Source organism: Saccopteryx bilineata, chromosome 1 (assembly GCF_036850765.1).
Source record: "Saccopteryx bilineata isolate mSacBil1 chromosome 1, mSacBil1_pri_phased_curated, whole genome shotgun sequence".
In the NCBI taxonomy this organism is placed as follows: Eukaryota; Metazoa; Chordata; class Mammalia; order Chiroptera; family Emballonuridae; genus Saccopteryx; species Saccopteryx bilineata.
This window is the reverse complement of record NC_089490.1, coordinates 202,830,158-202,848,951: the sequence shown is the minus strand read 5'-3', so window position 1 is coordinate 202,848,951 and position 18,794 is coordinate 202,830,158. Positions and strand designations below refer to the sequence as shown.

Below are 18,794 nucleotides of genomic sequence, written 5' to 3'. Positions count from 1 at the left end.
GCCTGACCTGTGGTGGTGCAGTGGATAAAGCATCGACCTGGAACCCTTGGGTTGCCAGTTCGAAACCCTGGGCTTGCCAAGGCACATATGGGAGTTGATGCTTCCTGCTCCTCCGTCCCCTTGTCTCTCTCTCTCTCTTCTCTCTAAAATGAATAAATAAAGTATTTAAAAAAAAAAGAAGATAAATTTTGGTGAATATAGAGTTGAATAGTATTTCCCCAAAATTTACGTCCACCCAAAATCCCAGAAAGTGATTTTATTTGGAAATGGGGTCTTTGTAGATGTAATCATTTAAAATGAGGTCGTATCATAAACCCCAATGGCTTGTCCTCTTAAGAAGGCCATCAGGAAGGGAGACAGATTGGAGTTATGCTGCTGAGAGGCAGACACCTCTGGGAGCAGCTAGGAGCTGGAAGAGGCAAAAAAATGTTCTTCCCAAGAGCCTTGGAACAAGAACATGTCATGCCAATACCTTGATTCAGCTGCTACAGAAAACAGGTCAGCACCTCCTCAGAAAGTTAAACGTAGACTTACCGTGTGACTTCTCTTGGTGTGTAGCCAAAAGAATTTAAAACAGGTACTCAAACACTTGTATACAAATGTTCACATTCGCACTATTCACAGTAATCAAAAGGTAAAAACAACCCAAATGTCCACCAAGGAATGAATGGATGAACAAAATGACGCATGTGTCCTATGGAATGTTACTCAGCCCCAGAAAGGGATGGCGTCCCAACCCATACTGCAGTGTGGATGGACCTCAGAAACAATGTGCTGTGTGAAATAAGCCAGACACACAAGGTCAATACTGTATCACTCTATTTATATGAAGTATCCAGAATAGGTCAGTCCACAGAGACAGCAAATTGGCGGTCGCCAGGGGTGGTGGGTGGGGAGAACAGGGAGAGGCTGTTCAATGGCTACAGTGTTTCCCTATGGGGTGACAGATGTTTTGGAACTATGGTAGCGGTTACATCACATTGTGAATTTACCAAGTGCCACTGAATTGTATATTTTAAGTGGTTAAGTTGGTTATGCGGATTTTATTTCCATTTTTGTTTTAAAGACTCAACTGTGAAGCTTTTAGAAGCAACATAAAAGAGTATCTTTTGTACTCAGTGGTAGGCAAAACTTTTTAAAATAAAACCCAGAAAGTAATAACAAAAAAGGAAAAAAAAAGAAAGGACGAGGGAAATAGGTTGCTTGAGATTTGGGGTCGTGACCTTAGAATGGCACCAATCATTTGTGTGCGTTTTTTTGTTTATTTTCAGCTGCCCCCAGGTATGTGTGGACTAGAGAGAGTTGGAGTTCATCAGGATTAGTGGCTTTGCAAAGTAAGATAAACCAAAGGAGGGACAAGGGTTTTGAGGGTGTCTGTACGAGAGAGGATTATAGTTACTGACAGATGGGAGCTTAGACTGAGTACAGAGAGAATTGATAATATGGAGGCTAAGACATGAGGGGCAGTGAAGGTGTGGCTAGATCAGGTAGTTGTGGGACGTGGTGTGTCAGGATCACTGGCGTTGAGTATTTCGACGCCGTCTAGGGTTGTGCCTGTGTGTATCGAGTTATTTTTATTTTACAGAATTGAGAATTTCACAGAAGAGAACTTGAAACTGAGTTCAAACAGTCCATTCTGTATTTTCCTAGACTGGGCTGGCTTTCGTCCTTGGTCCTGGGAAGCCTGTAGGAAGCTGCCTCTGGGGAGGCGTGTTATGGTCTCTGCTGATCTTGGTGTGTCGGGAAGTGTGTGCCCGGAAGCGTGTGCTGTTCAGCTGCAGGGAGGACTCGGTGATGTGGCGCAAGGTCACCGGTGCAGCGGCCAGAACTGGACGAGAAGGGAAGCTCTAATAGTTGTGTGCTCTTTTATATTTTAGGTTCAAAAGATTATGACAAAAATATTCCCGGAAGAATTATAGCGTGTCAGAGGTGGAAGAGAGCTTGTGGATCTACAATTTTAGCGTGAGGACGATATCTGAGAGCTCACACCTCCTACAACCGCTGGTTTTCTTATAGACAGCTTTTCAGCTCAGGACTCTTTTGTTTAAAAAGTTCTTTTCATTGGGCTGAAGTCTTCCTCTTCTAGCTTCTTCCTGTTAGTGTTAGACGTGGATTCTGAAAATCACATGGGAAAAGCCCAATCGCTCTTGAACTTCCTATAAAGAGTACTGTCTCTCCTTCCGACATTCTAGTCAGTGCCCGAGGCTGCACCCTCTTCCCGCCTCTCACTTCGGTCACCATGGAACATTCCCAGCTGGCCTCTCTGCCTCCATGCTCACTCGCCCATTCGGTTCTTTATGCATTAACTGAGGGATCCTACATCCAAACACAGACGACAGCATTGTTAGTCACGGTATTATAGCAAGTCCTCCTGAAGGACTAACTGACAGGCCCTGCTCTGAGCACTGTGCTCATTCTTGTTGATGATAACCCCATGACACAGAGTCTGTGACTAGTCCTGTGTTTCAGGCATAGTAGTTAATTAACTTGCTGAAGGCTCTAGGGGAGGGCCAGATCCAACCCCAGAGCTGTGGCTTCAGAGTGCATGCTCGCACACATTGTGTCAGGCTGTTCCTTGCTCTCCCTCACTTAACACACTGCCGTGCTGCAGTGCCAGGCCAGACTTGCCATGCCCCACAGTGCCCAGCAGGCTGCGCCTCTTCCCTGCGTGGGAACCTCGTCTCTGCACTTCCCCACGTTCTTGATACTCCCGTGAAACTCGACCTCTTGTTGTGTCCTGATGCCCCCTTTGTTTTCACAAACCTCTGCACTTGCTACCTCCCCTTCAACCTGCTGACTCACGTTTTTCTTCAAGACTCATTTCAGGCATTGCCTTCTTCTGGAAAGAGTACCCGTCACCAGCCTTTGGGACAAAGTGTCTCTCCTCCAACACCCAAACCTTTATCACTAATTATCATCACACTGTATCATTGCACAGACCGCACTTCATGGAAACTGCACCGACTAGAATCTCCTCAAAGGCAGGGGCTCTCTCTTGTTCTCTTACAAGCATTTACAACCATGAGTTACAGTCAATAAGGTTCCAAGTTTTTATTTTATTTGCAGATGATGACTTATGGTGATGGCTCGCAGGGTCCTAAACAAAAGGAGGCACCTTGGACTTCAGCAACTTTCAGCCTTTGCGGACACTGGAAGAACTTTCCTGGGCCCGGTCAAAGCATCCAAGTTTATTGTGGATGAAGAGAGCCATGAGAGCGTGTTGGTCAGTTCCGTCGTAAAGCTTGTGGAAAGTCTGGATCTATCCAGCGCAGTGGGGCAGCTTCTCAGGGAAGCCATTCAAGCCCAGGACCACGCGTACAGAACCGGAACCAGCACTCTGCTGTTTCTTGTCGGGGCATGGAGCAGCGCCGCTGCAGAGTGTCTCCACTTGGGTGTCCCTTTGTCATTGATCGTATCAGGCATGGCAGAAGGCCTGAACTCTTGCATTGAGGAGGTGGTTTCTCTGCAAGTACCTCTCTGCAATGTGTTGGACCCTGTGGACAACACAGACACACCTTCTGGACTTGAACCATTTAGTGTCGGTGTGTGTCCCTTCCTACAAATCCCTGCTGATCCTAGTTTGATACTGAAAGAGCATGATCTTAACGATGGTGCCTTTCAGCCCCTGGGCATTTCCAGTCTTTCTGGGGGGCCTGTTAAATCAGCTAACCTTTTGAGACCTCGGGCTATGGTCGAAGCAAATAAAAACATGCCACCAACCCCTCAGACTCTGCGAGGCAGTCTGCCTGCTGACACCCTCTGCAGAAAGGCAGTACTGACTCACAGCAGGCATTGTAGTAAGGTGTGTGATGATCACTGGACACGCAGTCCCGGTGGAGTGCTAGAACAGCGAGGGGCAGCCACCCCCCAACCCCCTAGATGCAGAGATCTGGTGGAGCTGGCAGCGGGTCTGAGCCATGGTGATCCCAGCAGCATGGGGTTAGCAGAAGAGTCCGTTCGACTGCAGCACTGGAACGCAGGTGTGCACCACTGCCACCGGGTGGCGCCATGGACGTTTGACATTTCGAGAGTTGTCACCTGCTGTTTCCCAGGTTTGCCTGAAACTTACTCTTGTGTGTGTCCAGGATACACCACTGTTGTATCAGAATCTTGCACTGCTCTGCTCGAAGACTTACAGAATTGGCCTCTCCGGGTGGTTCTCATCGAAGGTGACCTAACAGAGAATTATCGCCACCTGGGATTTAATAAGTCTGCAAATGTCAAAACAGTATTAGAAAGTGTGAAGGAGCTTCAGCAAGGCAGCTCAGAAGAACTGTGGACAAATCATGTATTACAGGTAATAAGCAAGTTCACCGTGGACCTAGTACTGGTACAAGGAAATGTATCTGAACACTTAATTGAAAAATGCATCCACCAGAAGCACCTGGTCATTGGGTCAGTGAAGGGAGGTGTGATGCAGGCGTTTGCAGAGGCTTCGGGGGCAGAGCCGGTGGCCTACATCACACAGGTGACCGAGAGCGCTGTGGGCAGAGGGGTCTGTGTGTCCTGGCGAAGCATGCCCCTGGGCGTTGGAGACGGGGCCGGCAGAGTGGCAGTCACGCTGGAAGCAGAAGGAATGAATTTGGTTACAGTCGTGCTCACAGGCCCAGTCACCGCACAAATGCAGAGCAGAGAAGACAGGTTCTGGGCCTGTGCCCACCGTCTGCATCACGCTCTAGAAGAGCAGAGGGTCTTCCTTGGAGGGGGCGCAGTAGAGTTTCTGTGTCTGAGCCACCTTCACCGTCTCACGGGGCAGCCTCCTAAGGGAGGAGACCTGGTCTGCTCAGGAGGGCTGCACCGTCCTGCCTCATGGCTGGCCTCTTCGCTGGCCCTGCACCGACCCACTGTGCTTCAGTGCCTGGCCGACGGCTGGCACAAGTACCTGTCCACTCTCATGTGCAACTCTGCCACCTGCTCCTCCAAATTCGAAGCCAGGACTCTGATTCAGCATCATCTGCAAAGTGCCACAGGCTCTGGCTCTCCATCATCTTACATCTTGAATGAGTACAGTAAACTGAACAGTGGGATGTCTAATTCCAGCATTTCAGATAAACTAGAACAGATGCTAACAGTTTATGACGTTGTCACACCAAAGATTGAGGCATGGCGCCGAGCTCTGGATCTGGTCCTGTTAGTTCTCCAGACAGACAGTGAAATTATCACTGGACTTGGACACACACAGATAAAATCACAGGACTCAGAGGGCTTTTTATTTTTTTAGTGTTCTTAGTTAAGCCTTTGGGGAATTATCTGTTGAAATATAGTATGCTAATAAGTTTTTAGTAGCCAGGTCATCGTGCCTAAAATGCTAGCTATTAGCCCTGACTAGCTGGCTTAATGGTAGAGCGTTGGATTGGTTTTGGAAGTCTCGGGTTTGATTCCCAGCAAGGGCACACAGGAGAAGTGCCCATCTGCTTCTCTACCCTTCCCCTGCCACTTTCTCTCTATCTCTCTATCTCTCTCTTCACCTCCCGCAGTCAAAGCTCCATTGGAATAAAGTTGGCCCGGGCGCTGAGGACGGCTCCATGGCCTCTGCCTCAGGCACTGGAGTGGCTCCGGTTGCAACAGAACAGTGTCTCAAATGGGCAGAGCATCACCTCCTAGTGGGCTTGCCAGGTGGATCCTGGTCAGGCACATGTGGGAGTCTGTCTCTCTGCCTCCCTGCTTCTCACTTCAGAAAAATACAAAGAAAAAATAATAAATAAATAAATAAAATGCTAGCTATTACCAAGAAGAAAATAATTGATGTCTGTTAATCACTGTACAGGTCTGAGATTTCCCTACTGGCAAACTAACAAGTTAGCATGTTGCTGTTTTGTGGGATGCTACAAAATCTGGGAGATGCTCTGGTCAGAGACAAAGGACTTTTATTTCCCACAGCGCAAACTGTAGCCAGAGCTGCGCGTTGGTTTGTGTCAGTTCCCTGTTTCCCTAAGTCCTGCAAGATCAACACAAAGGGCCAATAATGGAAGCCTGCACGCAGTGGATTGTGTGATGGGAGAGGAACATGGGGCTTGGGCTGTTCACTGCTTTTTTAATAAATAGGAACAATCCCGTACTTTGTCCCATGGGAGTTGTGACTTGTGCCTCAAGGGTGCGCAGTGTAAGCACAAGCCTGAGACCTGGTTGGGTCCTTGCCCGCGCAGCACACCCAGAAGGTATGCAGTGTTGCTGAGACCCCATAATGGGCAGCCTCTTCCTGTGATTCACTCCTCAGCCTGACACATTCCTGGCCAAACATGAATCTCATGTGCGTGTGCCACTCCATGGGTCACTGATTAATATGACAGCTTGTTTAATCAATCCCAGGTCCATTCAGTTGGTCTCATATAGCAATTAAGCCTACTGCCATCAATAGACAGGCACACAGTGGAGCCGGTCTGCTGTCCTAACCTCAGTCCTCTCCCCCCGGGTCTTGAATTCCATTGGCTATAAATTCTTAGGACCAATAGGTCTTTTATTAACCAGAATGTAGTCTAAGACCAATTATCTATTATGACCCATGCAAAAGAGTTTTGACTGAGTTACTGAGTTTAGGTGTCATGGCCAAAAACATTATAGACAGCAACAGATGAACCAGAAAGCAACCCCACCCCTAATGGAGAGCACTTCCATGGCCATTTTCCCCACACACAGGTGCATAACCCCCACAGGCCACTCAACTTCAGGGTTTTTGCTTAAACCTGCTATTAATCACCATTATATAAATTTAATGAAGTCTCATAGGTAGTGTCACCAAGTAGTTGCAGCCTCGGATGTCATACATGGCAAACCCCCAGGGTTATTTGAAATGAAGAGAAGCATGTGAACAGTCAGATTGAAGTAAGTTGTCCTGTTTCCTGTGATTGTCCATGTTCACACCTGGGAGCTGCCCCTGATGTCCTGTACTGCCTTCAGTACTGAATAAGCTTTGATGAGGTGTTACGTCTCTCGTTTGACTCCGATGGGGATTGAGTGCTGTGAATCTGTCCAGATGGTTTCAGGAAACTTGACTTGGCAAACAGTGTTCTGAATTTTGTCTGAGTTTATCAGCCATTCCTACTGGTAGAAGTAGATGCTGCAGTCAGGTGGATAATGGCCACAGTCAGGGTCATAGAGACAGGCTTCTAACTTGTCAACCACCAGAATGTCATTTATATGGTAGTCTCCCTTTGTCCCTGGGGGATATGCCCAAGACCCTCAGTAAATGCCTGAAACTGTGGATAGTACTGAGCCCCATATGTGTTTTTTTCCTTAAAGCAGCAGAGGTCAAAGTAGAAGGTAGTTTTCCTGTACAATATTGAGAGCTAATCTCCCAAAAAGGTGTTGTAAAGCACATTTTTGCTTCATAAGGGCCCTCAGAACTTGACTCTGGAAAAACCTAAGAGGTTTCTTTCCTTTGACCTGTAGGTGGCGTACTTCCACTGCTGTGCTCTCAAAAGTTTGACCTGCTCGTTTCAAGTCCACAAAATGAGGGAGATGAACCAGGATAAGGGTAAGCATGACTGTTAGGTCAGGAGAAGTAAAAAGCAGTTCCTTTGACATTATTGTGCATTTGGGGACGTTTAGCAGATACCTGGGTCAGAGTCCCATCTCTGCCCCGACCTTGCTGGGACTTGGGAAAGTGGTCCGAGGTCTCATGGCCTCTTCTCTCTCCTTTAAGTCAGAGTTGAATGACGTCCTTCCTGCTGTACCTTCTGACTCTAAATTTTATGATTTTTGTTACCAATTTAAATCCCTGACAGATTTTGACTGATAGTGAAACTCATTTGAAATGAGGCAAAAATGTTTAAAAATTACCTTTTAAAAGATTATAATGATAAAACCAGACTAAAATTGCAAAAACTTTAATACATGATATTTTTATGTTGGGGTTTCAAAACTGACCAATTATAGATTCAGACCATTGTAGTGACTTATTTTATTGCCAACCAGAAGTAACACAATAGAGAATGACATAATTTTTAAATAATTTCATCTATAAGGTTGGCATTTAAGTGCCACTTACAAAGGAGACACAATTTATGCCAGGAGACATGGAGAAAGGTGCTTTGCTCCGCCAGTACGGTATATTATAAAGCTTTACTTTTCTTTAGTTGTTTAGTGATTGTTTCTCGAGACCAGGGAGCTCAAGCTGAGCCAGTGACTCCTTGCTCAAGGCAGCGACCTTGGGCTCAAGCTAGTGACCTTGGACTTCTAGCCAGCGACCTTGGGCTCAAGCCAGTGACCTTTGAGCTTTAAGACCATGGCCTCTGTGTTCAAGCCGGAGATTGTGTCAGTTATCCCACACTCAAGCCCGACCTCAAGCTGAAGAGCTCTTGCTCTGGCCTTGGGGTTTCTAACCGGGAACCTCAGCGTCCTAAGCCAATGCTCAATCTCTGCGCCACCACCGATCAGGCATTTTCTTACTAATGTTTAGAGTGAAGTTCTGACTTTCAAAAATGATAATAATTTTAATTAGTCATAATTATTTTACCTTGTATTATTATATCTCTGTATATAGTAGGACCAATTATTCAAGTCTATTGAGTTGAATGCAATAGTTGGAACCACCTTCAAAAGATTTTTTTTTCCTGATAGAATTGCCTGAAGTCAGATTTTTCTAAAGCATTATTTGAATCTAAGAATAAATTGGGTTATCATTAAAAGTTTATTAGTGTGTGACATTCTAAAAGATAACTGATCAGCACTGCTCAGAACCGTCAAGAGTATAAAAAAATGCAGCAGAGTCTGAGAAAGAGCCCCAGCCAAGAGAAGCCTAGGGAGACCTGACGAGTGAGACTGACAGGGTCCTGGAATGGAGAAGGGACTCTGGGTAAAAACTAAGGAATTCTGAGTCAAGTGTAACTCTAGTTAGTGATTCCATATCAGTATTGCTTACTAATTGTACTGTACCATACGGGTAGAAGATGTTCATAATAAGGGAAACCATGTGGAGTATATGGGAATTCTGAGCAATTTTCACAACTCTTCTGTATACCTAAAATATCCTAAAATTAAAACTTTATTTTAAAATTATGTTAGTCTATTCAGTTATAATATCATCTCATGTATTGAACTAATACACTAAATAACCAAACCTAGTTTACTGTTAGTATCCAGCTGCTGAGGGGGGAATCACCAGGCCACACAAGCATGCAGTCGGTGGATAGAGGAGATGCCAGTCCATAAAGGGAATGGTGCACTGCTAAGAGCGGAGGACGGAGGACGGGTGAGTGCTCAGCCCTGCCGCGGGGTAGCCTGTGGGAGTGGCATCGGACAGCGGAACGCCCACGGGGCTCTGCACACACTGTTCCCACCCAGCTGTCTGCAGAGCCGTTGCCGTTACACTCCAGAATGCAACGAAGTCTATCTACTTCAGAGTATGTTTGAGGTCTCCTTTTCTGAGTTTCTTCCTTTTCTATTTTGTTTGCCATATTTCTTGGCAACGGCATTAAAACTTTTTTATGTTTTAATAAACATATTAAACATATTTAATAAACATATTAAACACTCTCAAGAGTGTCTATCTTGAGAAAGTCTTTGTGCACTGTCCATTATGAATGAGAGGCAAATTGGGAATTTCACAGTCTGTTGAAAACATTTGAGACAGGTTTGATGTCTAAAAAAAGGAGACCAGTTTCCTGTGTTAACCTCGGAGCAGGAGGTGGAAAAGCCTACTTCCCAACAGGAGTCCACTCTGGACTAATATCCACTTTAAAGAAATGAGGCAGATACAGTGTAGTTTCCCCCTGGCCACTCTAGTTACCCATTAACATAGTTTCCTGTTAATGTAGGAAAATGTTTTAAATGAGCATTTGTGTTTTCTTGTTTAAAAACAATAGAAACCTCTGTGGATGAAGTCATTTATTTTCTTAGAAATAATTACTGGTTTCCTGCAGTGTTTCTAAAACTGCTTTATAAGAAGCACATGGGCCATTGTCAAACAGCTGATTCCCGGACCAGGCAACCCCGCAGCCCTCATCTCAGGATTCTCATTCAGGATGCCTGAGGGCCCCGGAGAATCTTTTAAGTAGCACCCTCTTGTGCCCAGGTTAAGTCTTCCTCTTAGGTGAGCGGTTTGTACCCATTCTTAACCCTGGCTGCCCACTGGAACCGTGAGGAAAATTTTCAGTACTGCGGGTACCCAGCCTGCCGCTTCCACACCCGAGGCGCCATTTATTTATCTTGGGTGGGGCCTACACATCAGTGGTTTTTGAGCTCCCCCTGGTTGGTGCTTGTGTGTAACCAGCGTCGAAACCACTCATCATGTGTGTGGAACCAAAATTAATGAGAAAAACCTGCACTTTACTTCTTTGCCTCTAATCAAAAAAATATTGGCTACTGAACATAGCACATGGGTCTTACTAGCATAATGCTGAGCAGAGGAAGCCAGGGACGGGCAGGCGTGCTAATGGACCGACTGCTGATAGATACAGGGTTGTTTGGTGGGCGGGGGATGGAAATATTTTGGAATGAGTTAAAGCTGATGGTTGCAGAACGTAGGAAATATAGTTAAAGCCACTGTAGTGTCCACTTCAACCCTGGAGTAGTACAAACTTTCCTGTAAGTCCTTGTGCCTCCTGACCATCCAGAGTACCATTGATTTATTTTGAAAATGTGTAAGGCAACATTGTTTCCTTACATTGGTTATCCAAGAAACGTGATTTTAAGTTAGTAAAACTGTAACTGGAGCGAATTTCATTTTTGAAAAAGAAACTCCTGGGGGTCAGCGAGCATGAAAAAACACTCACTACTCAAAGGGTTAAAGTAAGGAATTTTATGTTGTGTGAAGGATAGTTCAACTTGAAGGTGCTATTAAATCAGAACATATGGTTTAGCCCTTTTTAGTAGATTTTAGAAACAACCATACAAAGCAGGGTTAGCTGTCCGGTTAGCGGCTCTGTTTGGAGGGAGGGGGCGCGTGATGCCAAGCACGGGGGAAGAGGGCCCTTGGGTGCTGGCTGGGCTGTCATCCCATGACCCGGGTGGTGGTCCCGGGGTGCGTTCACGCTGTGGTCATGCTGTTTGAACTGTGTTGATGATTTGTGCTGCGGGAAAACTGAGTGATCAGAGGAGATTAAAAGAGGTCCCAGCTCCAGCACTGAGATGACAGGGAAGAATCTGTCCTAACCATAATGAAGGCAAATCTGACGAAACACCAAGATGATGTTTTACCGTAGGGGTCATTTCACACTGGGATTGTGTGCCAGAGGTGGCTATAGACCAGCGGTTCTCAACCTGTGGGTCGCGACCCTGGCGGGGGTCGGTCGACATATTATAAAATATGTATTTTCTGATGGCTTTAGGCGACCCCTGTGTTTTGGTCGTTCAACCCCTGCCGGGGTCGCGACCCACAGGTTGAGAACCGCTGCTATAGACACTGTCCCTGGAACTCTGGAAACTAGCCTTGCTGGAAAGTCGTCCTAATCTGAGATCCTATCTTGTCATTGGCCAGAGAATAGTATTTTGAGACTTAATCCAGTTCTTTAATTTTTATTTTATTTATTCATTTTAGAGAGGAGAGAGAGAGAGAGAGAGAGAGAGAGACAGGGGGGAGGAGCTGGAAGCATCAACTCCCATATGTGCCTTGACCAGGCAAGCCCAGGGTTTCAAACCGGCGACCTCAGCATTTCCAGGTCGACGCTTTATCCACTGCGCCACCATAGGTCAGGCCTAATCCAGTTCTTTGAGACTACCTTTCATTTATACTTACTTTTCTATTCTGGGCAGTAAAATGTTAGACAAAATCAAAGAAAAACAGAACCTCGAATTCCCGTATCAGGAAACCTGCCAGAGAGAATTAGCTAATTCATATCTTTCTAGTTAGAGCAAACCTTACTGTAATCTGTTTCATCAGACATCAGACTGAGTTTCCCAAGCTCGGTTTCATTTTCTTTCATATTGTTGCCAATAGCCTTCTCTTGATCGCTCTGCTGGTGCAGCATCCCAGACTCTCCTCTCCCTTTGTTTACTGCCTGCCTGGGCTCCATGGACTGAGTTGTTTCCCACTGCCTTTCGTCAGAATCTCCAGGGTTTCATCACTTTTCATTTCTGTAGCTCTATTCATACTTCTCAAGACCTTCGGTTTCCAGAAATGACTGCAGTATTGCAAGGTTCTGGAAAATGTCTGCTTCCTTTTGTAATCCCAGTACGGGTCGCATTTACCTCTCGGGTTCCAGGGGTACGTGCTAGTCAGTTCTGCATTGTCCTGATTTCATAAGCCCTGTGCATACAATCTCTTCCTGTGACACTGGGCCGGCTTTTCCATGACCTGCTGTGGGCTCTGCCTCTGGGCTCAGACAGCTAAGGTTTATGTGGTTTACAAAGAAAACCAGCCTCATTTAAAATTTACTTTGTTCATAATAGCTAGAAAGGTTTTTTTTGTGAAGATTCTCCGCTTCAGTCTCCTTATTTTCTAGACGAGGATTCGGAGGGCCCGAGAAATCCATGCGGCTAATTACTGATGAAGCCCTTACAGTGCTGTACTGTTGTGTTTAATTCATCTGCCTCTTATTTTTTCTAAGCAATATTTTCAACTCATAGGCACACTGAGCCATTCTGGCTTTTTTTCCCTCCTGTTTAATTCCTTTAAAACTTTTTAGTGAATCACTTAGCTCCTTTTTAATACCAGATGTTCAAGCTAGCTAGTCAGCACCATGTAATACACGATTAGCACAACTTTAAGAACTTCCTCAGAGCAAAATATTTTTCGGTTGTTTTTTAATGTGTTGTTGTTGTTTTCCTTCTTCCATACTGAATTTTCCAAATAGAGCCCCTGCAATAGTCACTTCTTCACCTTCTCACACTCTTCTTCCATTTTTAGGGTAATGGCCAGATGCTGAGCTCCGTGTCAGTTCCCATTTCACGGATGAGGTAGCAGAGGCACAGAGGTGTTCTCCATGGCAGACGGGAGGAGACCTAGGCTTCCCTAACCCAGATCTAGCACTTACCTTTTTATCTATTTTTTTAAAATAAAGTTTGTGCTTCTGTGTTGCCCAGCAGAGATCTGCAGATTGCAACCACACGGTTTTATAGCCTGCAGCCCTATCGCAGGAGACAAGCAGAGAGCCCCTGACCTCACTGGAATGTGGAAGGCAACCAGACACTGGCTCACATCCATCCCCTGAGGACAGGGAGTGATGGGGATGCCCTGGCACAGCCCCATGTTCCTCACTGCCCCATGTTCCAGAGAGACCAGAGCAGGGGCTGCCAGACGTGGGCCAGGCTGCGGCCCAGACCCGGGCCACTGGGACACTTGGGCAGTCCCATGACACCAGGGCAGAGCACCTTGCTGACAACCTCCCTGACCTGCAGTCCTGTGTCCCTTCTACCAGCAGTGACACTTTCTCTATTCAACCCCTTTCCTGTTTATGAGTAAGGCTGTTTGGTTGTCCTCACAGAAATCACTCATGGCCTGTTCTCCTTAGTTCACGGCCTTCTCCCAGGTTATCCGATGGTCTCCACTGTGCTCTCAGGAAGAAGAAGAAAGTTGGTGAGCCATGCATTTCCGTATAATTAACCACCCAGACTTAGTGGCTCAAACCAACAACCACTTCGTGTTCCTCACGATTCTGCGCCTTGGCTGGGTGCTCCTCTGCTGGTTTTGCCTCAGCGTTCGGCTACAGGTCCGCTGGCTGGAAGGTCCCAGGTGGCCTTGGGCACTGGCTCTCAGCAGGACCAGCCCCTTGCTTCTCAGCACCATTATCCTCTGGCCGCTGGACAGGCTGCCCCCACGTCAGTCTAGGGCAGCCTTGTCCAAGAACCACAGCAGAAGCTGAAGGTCTACTTAGGGAGTCACAAACTTCTCTTCTGCCACATTCTTCTGGTCAAAGCAAATAATAAAAGGAGCCAAGGTTCAAGGAGTGGGGATAGGCTGAGAGCAGGTGCAGAAAGCGTGTGCCCGGGGTTTTTAAGCTGCACCAATACCAAAGCCTCAGGACCTTCAACTGAACAGACAGGTTCACTGCAGCCCCAACCTACTCCGACCTTACTTTTCATTTAGGTACACAAGACTGCCTGTTGATTCACATCTTCAGTTCTTGTCTCTGTGATAAAGGCAGAGTAATACTAACAGGTCTCAAGGATAGGAAATTAAGGAAACTACTAAAATTGTCATAGCCCAGAAATATTTGCAAGAGGGAGTAGAGGTACCAAGTCTTTCTTTCTGTAGGCAAAGTGACCTGACAAGTGTGGTTTCCAAACCTCAGAGTTATGTCAGTTTGACTCCAAATCTCTTTAGTCAATAATAGAATGGAGAAGAAAACTAGCCAAAGATTTTTTTACTCAAAGGGAATTTGCAAATTAACTCTTCAGTAACTGTTGGTTGGCCAGCACCCACTGACAGGAGTTTGTATTTTCACCTCCTCCCTTGCGTAACTGGGGAAAGTGAAATGAGATAATTCATGTGCCTCCCGGGACTCCTGCCTTCCCTTTGCCTCTAAAAGATATGTAGTTGCTGCTATTATTCTGTTCAAGGCTTTACCGAGAATTTACATTGCTCAATGATAAATAGGCATTCTATCTCTTTCTTAGTATATTTTTATGGTCAAAGTGGGTGCTTGTTTAACTTGCTTTAAAAACTTTCCAAGTGAGGCCCTGGCCAGGTAGCTCAACTGGTTAGAGCATCATCCCAACATGCCAAAGTTGTGGGTTCAATCCCCAGTCAGGGCACATACGAGAGTCAACCAATGACAGCATGAAGGAGTGGAACATGGAACAGCAAATTGATGTTGCTCTTTCTTTCTCTGCCTTCCTCTCTAAAAAAACTCATAACCTTTCCAAGTAAAATTATCATTGCCATATTCTTTTTTTTTTTCTGAATCTGGAAACGGGGAGAGACAGTCAGACAGACTCCCGCATGCGCCCGACCGGGATCCACCCGGCACGCCCACCAGGGGCGAAGCTCTGCCCACCAGGGGGCAATGCTCTGCCCCTCCAGGGCATCGCTCCGCAGAGACCAGAGCCACTCTAGCGCCTGGGGCAGAGGCCAAGGAGCCATCCCCAGCGCCCGGGCCATCTTTGCTCCAATGTAGCCTTGGCTACGGGAGGGGAAGAGAGAGACAGGAAGGAGGGGGGGGAGTGGAGAAGCAAATGGGTGCTTCTCCTATGTGCCCTGGCCGGGAATCAAACCCGGGTCCCCCGCATGCCAGGCCGACGCTCTACCGCTGAGCCAACCGGCCAGGGCCCATTGCCATATTCTATGGGGTAAAAATCTGAACTTTATTTTCAATTTGTTCAGATGTTAGAAATGACCTAGCACAATTATAAGTCAGCTTTTGCTAAGTACAACTAACCACACACACACGCACACATACACACACACACATCAATCTCAGGGTTATTTAATGAAAGCATTTATTTTGTTCACAAGTCTGAAAGTAGCCAGGCCATTCTGCCTCATGCTGCTCACCTCCAGACAGGTGGGGACAGCTCTGTTCAGCACAGGGTTGTACTGAGGTCCAAACTAAGGGGCAGCAGCTTATCCCACGTGAGTTCACCTCCTGGTAATGGACAGGTGCAAGAGAGGAAGCGCAGACACGCAGGGTTCTTCGGGTCTGGATTCAGAACCTACATACCATCACTTCCACCTGAGCCAATGGAATAACCAGGTTCACCATTAGTAGGAGGAAGTGCAAAGTCACAGGGCCAAGCTCCAAGTTACGAAAAGGGTTGAGGAATTGAAGCGAATAACGCAGTCCACCACAAGAGTGCCTCAGGAAGGTTGGCCTGTTGGCAGACACTCCCTGACCCCACCTCTGTGAGGAGCCAAACCTCCAACTGGGGCTTTTCTAGATCCCCTGACGGGCTGATTTGAAGGTTATGATTCTGTCCTGTTTGTTCTCTAACAGAGTGTGTATCTTTGAATTCTGTGCTGCCTCATAATTATAAAATCTCTGGTTGCAAAATCATATTGGTGGAGGATTTCCTAATGGGCCTTCCATTTCTCAAAACAGTCTGGATTTCATATCTGGATCAAGGCAGGTTGCAGAAGAGTATCTATCATGTTGGCCTCTTGTCAAATTGCCTGTACATAACTGAGCCTTGGGTGTTAATCTGTCTGCCTACATTGAAGAAAGTTATAAAGAAATTGTGTATGGACCCAGTGATAATTAAGGATGGCATTGGTATGCTCTCCACAGTTCATTTTTTGAAAAACCATAGAAGAACTTTCTCTGGACTCGCAGAAACAAGGATTTTTTCTGGGCTCCTCCCTGACTTATTTTTATCTTCTAGTCACAGTGATGGGACCGAGCACCCACCTTTCCCTTCGTCCACTGGCCACGAGGAAGCACTCACACAGACTTGCGAGCCATCTCTGCATTAGGCATGGCACAGCATGGTGTGCCAGGCTTTGAGCGGGCTCATGCATCCAAGTCCTTAGAAGTACTTGCAACATAGTTGTATGTTTGCCATTACTATTGTTGTTGGGAATAAGGGGGGTAAGTTGAATATAAATAAAATATAGCAAAACAAGACTGGACAGGATTGTAATATCTGACCCATTTCATTCTGGAATAAAAAGTGCTGAATTCATCTGCTTCTTTTTAAGACTTCTGTAATCAAATTACCTAATTGATAAGCAGGCCAAATCTCAGATGGGGATATTTTATTTTCCTTTTGCTTAACTAATATTTTACTGATTAAGTTTAAGCTTGTCTTCTGTTTAAACCAAAATAAACTTCCACTTCTTGCCAAGAACACTTAGAACGAAGTGACAGCAAAGACTAGATGGTCAAGAAAGCGAAAGTCCCCTGTGGTTCACTGGGAGTGGTTAGGGGAGGGTGAGGAGACCAGTGGTTAGCACTCTTCTTTACCCCAGCTCGTTTGGGGACCATGCTGAACCACTAAAAGCTCACTTCTGTCCCTTGTTCAGTGTCTCGGAGAGAAGGGCTGGGATGCAAGTGAGGGGCCGGAATCAATTAGGACATAATCTCACCAGCGAAGGTGCTATTCCACAAGGTCCCCTGCCGGGGAGCAGAACAGTGCTCCCACATTGTCCCCACGGAGTCTGTGCCCTGACCGAGTTTGGCCACAGCTTACAGCTGCTACAGCCAATGGGCAAGACCAAGAACACAAGACTGTCACCCCCCGCCCGCCCTCAAGGCCTGGTCCAGAAGGAGGCACTCAGAGCACCCCTTGCTGAACAGAGCGAGGGGGCCGGAAGAACTCCGCCTCCAACTTGGGGCTAATTCTGTCATTCAAAAGCACCACTTTGCTGAAAGAAAGAAGCTGAATAAGAATTATTAAAAAGAGTAGTGCATACCATACAAAAGACATAGAAATTTCTACCACAGGAGGACAATCCAGGATACTTCAGGTCACAAATTGGAAAGGTTTTCTGCTTGAAAGTAAGATAAACATTATATTCATAATGAGGAGTCTGCGAACAGATCTCAGGGAAAAGAGCACAGGGAAAAAGCAGTTGAAGGCAGATAATGAAAACTAAATAATAAAATATAAATGAATTATCTGCATTCAATGAAGTTGTAGATTAATTAAATTATGAGTAGGTAGTTGGTTTTTTTAAAGACAAAAGTAATACCATGGATTCCCGGCCAGGGCACACAGGAGAAGCTCCCATTTGCTTCTCCACCCCTCTGTCGTGCCTTCCTCTCTGTCTCTCTCTTCCCCTCTCGCAGCCAAGGCTCCATTGGAGCAAGGATGGCCCGGGCGCTGGGGATGGCTCTGTGGCCTCTGCCTCAGGCGCTAGGGTGGCTCTGGTTGCGCAACATGGCGACGCCCAGGATGGGCAGAGCATCGCCCCCTGGTGGGCAGAGCGTCGCCCCATGGTGGGCGTGCCGGGTGGATCCCGGTCGGGCGCATGCGGGAGTCTGTCTGACTGTCTCTCCCTGTTTCCAGCTTCAGAAAAATGCAAAAAAAAAAAAAAAAAAAAAAAAGTAATACCATGCAATTTTTATGGGACACAATTGGCAATCTCTATAAAAATTACTGTAGGAGAACTACATTCTTTGTGTCGTGTGTAAAATATGTGTAAAATCATCCATGTATAAAATGACACATGTATGAGATCATTTATTGCAACATTGGAATAGTAAAATATTGGGAATTACGTAAATGCCCACCCACTGGAGACCAGCTATATAAATTAGGACAGCTCTTCCGCCCGGATATGCAGCCATTAACAAGAAGCGGGCAGAGCTTTCTGTAATAACAATGTAAGCTCTCCGAGATGCAGAATAAAGAAAGTGTGGAAAAGGCCCTGGCCAGTTGGCTCAGCGGTAGAGCATCAGCCTGGCGTGTGGATTCCTGGTTCAATTCCCAGCCAGGGCACACAGGAGAAGTGCCCATCTGCTTCTCCACTCTTACCCCTCTTCTTTCTTTCTGTCTCTCTCTTCCCCTCCTGCTGCCAAGGCTCCATTGGGCAAAGTTGGCCTGGGTGCTGAGGACAGCTCCAATGCCTCCGCCTCAGGCGCTAGAATGGCTCCAGCAGCAATGGAGCAACACCCCAGATGGGCAGAGCATCGCCCCCTGATGGGCATACGGGGTGGATCCCAGTCAGGCGCATGCGGGAGTCTGACTGCCTCCTGGCTTCTTTTTTTTTTGCATTCGGAAAAAATGCAAAAAGAAAAAGGGGGGTGGAAGAGAGGCTGGAGGATACCACATGTAAAACTGTCCCCCCTCCCCCCCGCCGAAGGATTCACAGAAGATGGCCAAAGTGACTGATTCTCAATGGAACTGGGGACCAAGTTCCAGGGATGCAGTGAGGTTGTTAGTCTGTCCCTTGAGTTCCTTTGGAGTTGATGTTATATTCATAATAAGTTCATTAAAAATAACATCATTAAAGAGACAGTGAATTCATATGAAACAGTAAG

At 46.4% G+C, this 18,794-nt stretch overlaps 1 protein-coding gene across 7 annotated transcripts in view; it reads left to right on the top strand.

Annotated features, from left to right (window-relative positions):
- BBS12 (Bardet-Biedl syndrome 12) overlaps positions 1 to 18,794 on the top strand; it is a 38,571-nt gene that overhangs the window by 1,810 nt on the left and 17,967 nt on the right. For 6 of the 7 annotated variants that reach the window (XR_010725706.1, XR_010725700.1, XR_010725701.1 and 3 more), the window contains exon 2: positions 7,390 to 7,474. Coding sequence is in view for 1 of the 7 variants with exons in the window: in XM_066233638.1 (XP_066089735.1) it covers positions 3,077 to 5,221 (2,145 nt within the window). In the remaining 6 variants the exon portion in view is untranslated. Of the gene's footprint in view, positions 1 to 3,066; positions 5,934 to 7,389; positions 7,475 to 18,794 lie in introns of those variants that run through there. The other variant, XM_066233638.1, reaches the window with a different exon arrangement.